General features: G+C 40.6%; 1 protein-coding gene across 1 annotated transcript in view; it reads left to right on the top strand.

Annotated features, from left to right (window-relative positions):
• Positions 1 to 859, top strand: part of LOC102027587 (small EDRK-rich factor 1) — a 4405-nt gene extending 3546 nt beyond the window's left edge. The window contains exon 3 of the mRNA XM_005413924.2: positions 593 to 859. Within this exon, the coding sequence (XP_005413981.1) occupies positions 593 to 665 (73 nt within the window). The 3' untranslated portion in view covers positions 666 to 859. The remainder of the gene's footprint in view (positions 1 to 592) is intronic.
• Positions 860 to 1653: the final 794 nt, after the last annotated feature.

Here is a 1653-nt window from a genome sequence, read left to right as displayed (position 1 = left end):
AAATTATGGGGCTGAGGATATAGATCAGTGTCAGAGACCTTGCCTAGCCCTAGGCTCTGGATTCCAAACCTAGCATCACAAAATAAATAGATCCCCCGGGCCAGGCTCTGTCATAGTTCAGGTAATATGATAGTTTACCAGAGACAGAGTTAAGAAAGTGCTCTGAGCACTTGGGCAGTTGAGACAGGAGGATCTCTGTGAGTTCAAGGTGAGCCTGCGCTACAAAGTGAGTTCAAGACCAGCCTGCACTGCATAGCGAAACCCCATCTCAAAAATAACTTTGAAATTATTTGCCCAAGGTCATAATAATAGTAGACATGATATCCAAAATGATATCTTTTTTTTTTTTGGTTTTTTTCCGGTACCAGGAATTGCACTTACAACCTTGCGCTTGCCAGGCAGGCGCTGTGACGCTGAGCTAAATCCCCAGGCCCTCAAAATGATATATGACTTTAAAGTCTTTCCAGTTGTTGCCTCTCCATTCCTTCTCCATCCATGAAAACAAAGACATGTATGTATATGAATTGTACTTAATAGCATATGTATAAAAAGAAGTGAATATAAAATCAGTTTTTCTCTTCTCTCATTGTAGGGACTCTGAGATCATGCAACAAAAGCAGAAGGCAGCTAATGAGAAGAAGTCTGTGCAGACAGGAGAAAAATGATACCCAGCTCTTTGGGAAACCTGGGTGCTACTGCCAGCTGGTACCTCATGCTCCAAGATCGGGATTCCTTAGAGTAACAAGCATCACTGTGTTACAGCTCATCTTCATAAAACTGTTTACTTCAAACTTTCTTTTTCAGCCTCAGTGTGATGTTCTAGAACCATTCTTCAAAGAATAAAATGCTGTGCCTGTGATACTGGTGAATATTATTTTTATCAGCAAGTGAGTGTTTCTATGGATAGGTAGTGTGATCAGACAGTAGGATATCTTATGTAAGTCTGGGATCTTTGTCATCTACTTTGTTGAAGTAGACCTTTAAAGTAAATTGTATCACGTAGGGCAAGTGCTACCAACTCAGTGGTTGGTTGGTTGCCTGGCACGCACAAGGCCATGGGATAAGCCCAACACCACCCAAAAAAAGTGAAATAAAATTTAAGATCCCTTTGTGTAATTTTGCTTTGTAGTCAGCCAGCTTGCTTGCAGAATTTGTAATAGTACAAATCACACGGAATACCAACTAAATGGATGTGAATTAAATGAGACAGCTCAGTAAAAGTTCTGTTGATGATTTAAAATTTTTTAGAATGAGAGTCATATTTTAGTCTGTTCTGACTCTTCAAAAATTGGTGACTTTGGAGCCAGGCATGGTGGCACATGTGTACCTGTAGTCCCAGCATTTAAGAAGTGGAGGCAGGAGGATTACCATGAGTTCAAGGTCAGTCTGAACTACAGAGCAAGACCCTATCTTTTTTTAAAAATAATATTTCATAGTTTGAAATATCTTGCCAGGCATGGTGGCCCACACCTGTAATCCCAGTACCTGGGAGGCTGATGCAGGAAGATCGTTGAAAGTTCAAGACCAGCCTGGGCTTACAAAGTGAGCTCAAGGCCAGCCTGGACTACATAATGAGACCCTGTCTACAAAACAAAATAAAAACCTTAGTTCTTTTTTTTTTTTTTTTTTGGTTTTTCTCCGGTACCAGGAACC

This window comes from Chinchilla lanigera, unplaced genomic scaffold (assembly GCF_000276665.1).
Source record: "Chinchilla lanigera isolate Chin_1 unplaced genomic scaffold, ChiLan1.0 scaffold00174, whole genome shotgun sequence".
NCBI lineage: Eukaryota > Metazoa > Chordata > Mammalia > Rodentia > Chinchillidae > Chinchilla > Chinchilla lanigera.
Note: the sequence above shows the minus strand (reverse complement) of the source record. Positions and strands in the feature narration are given on the sequence as shown.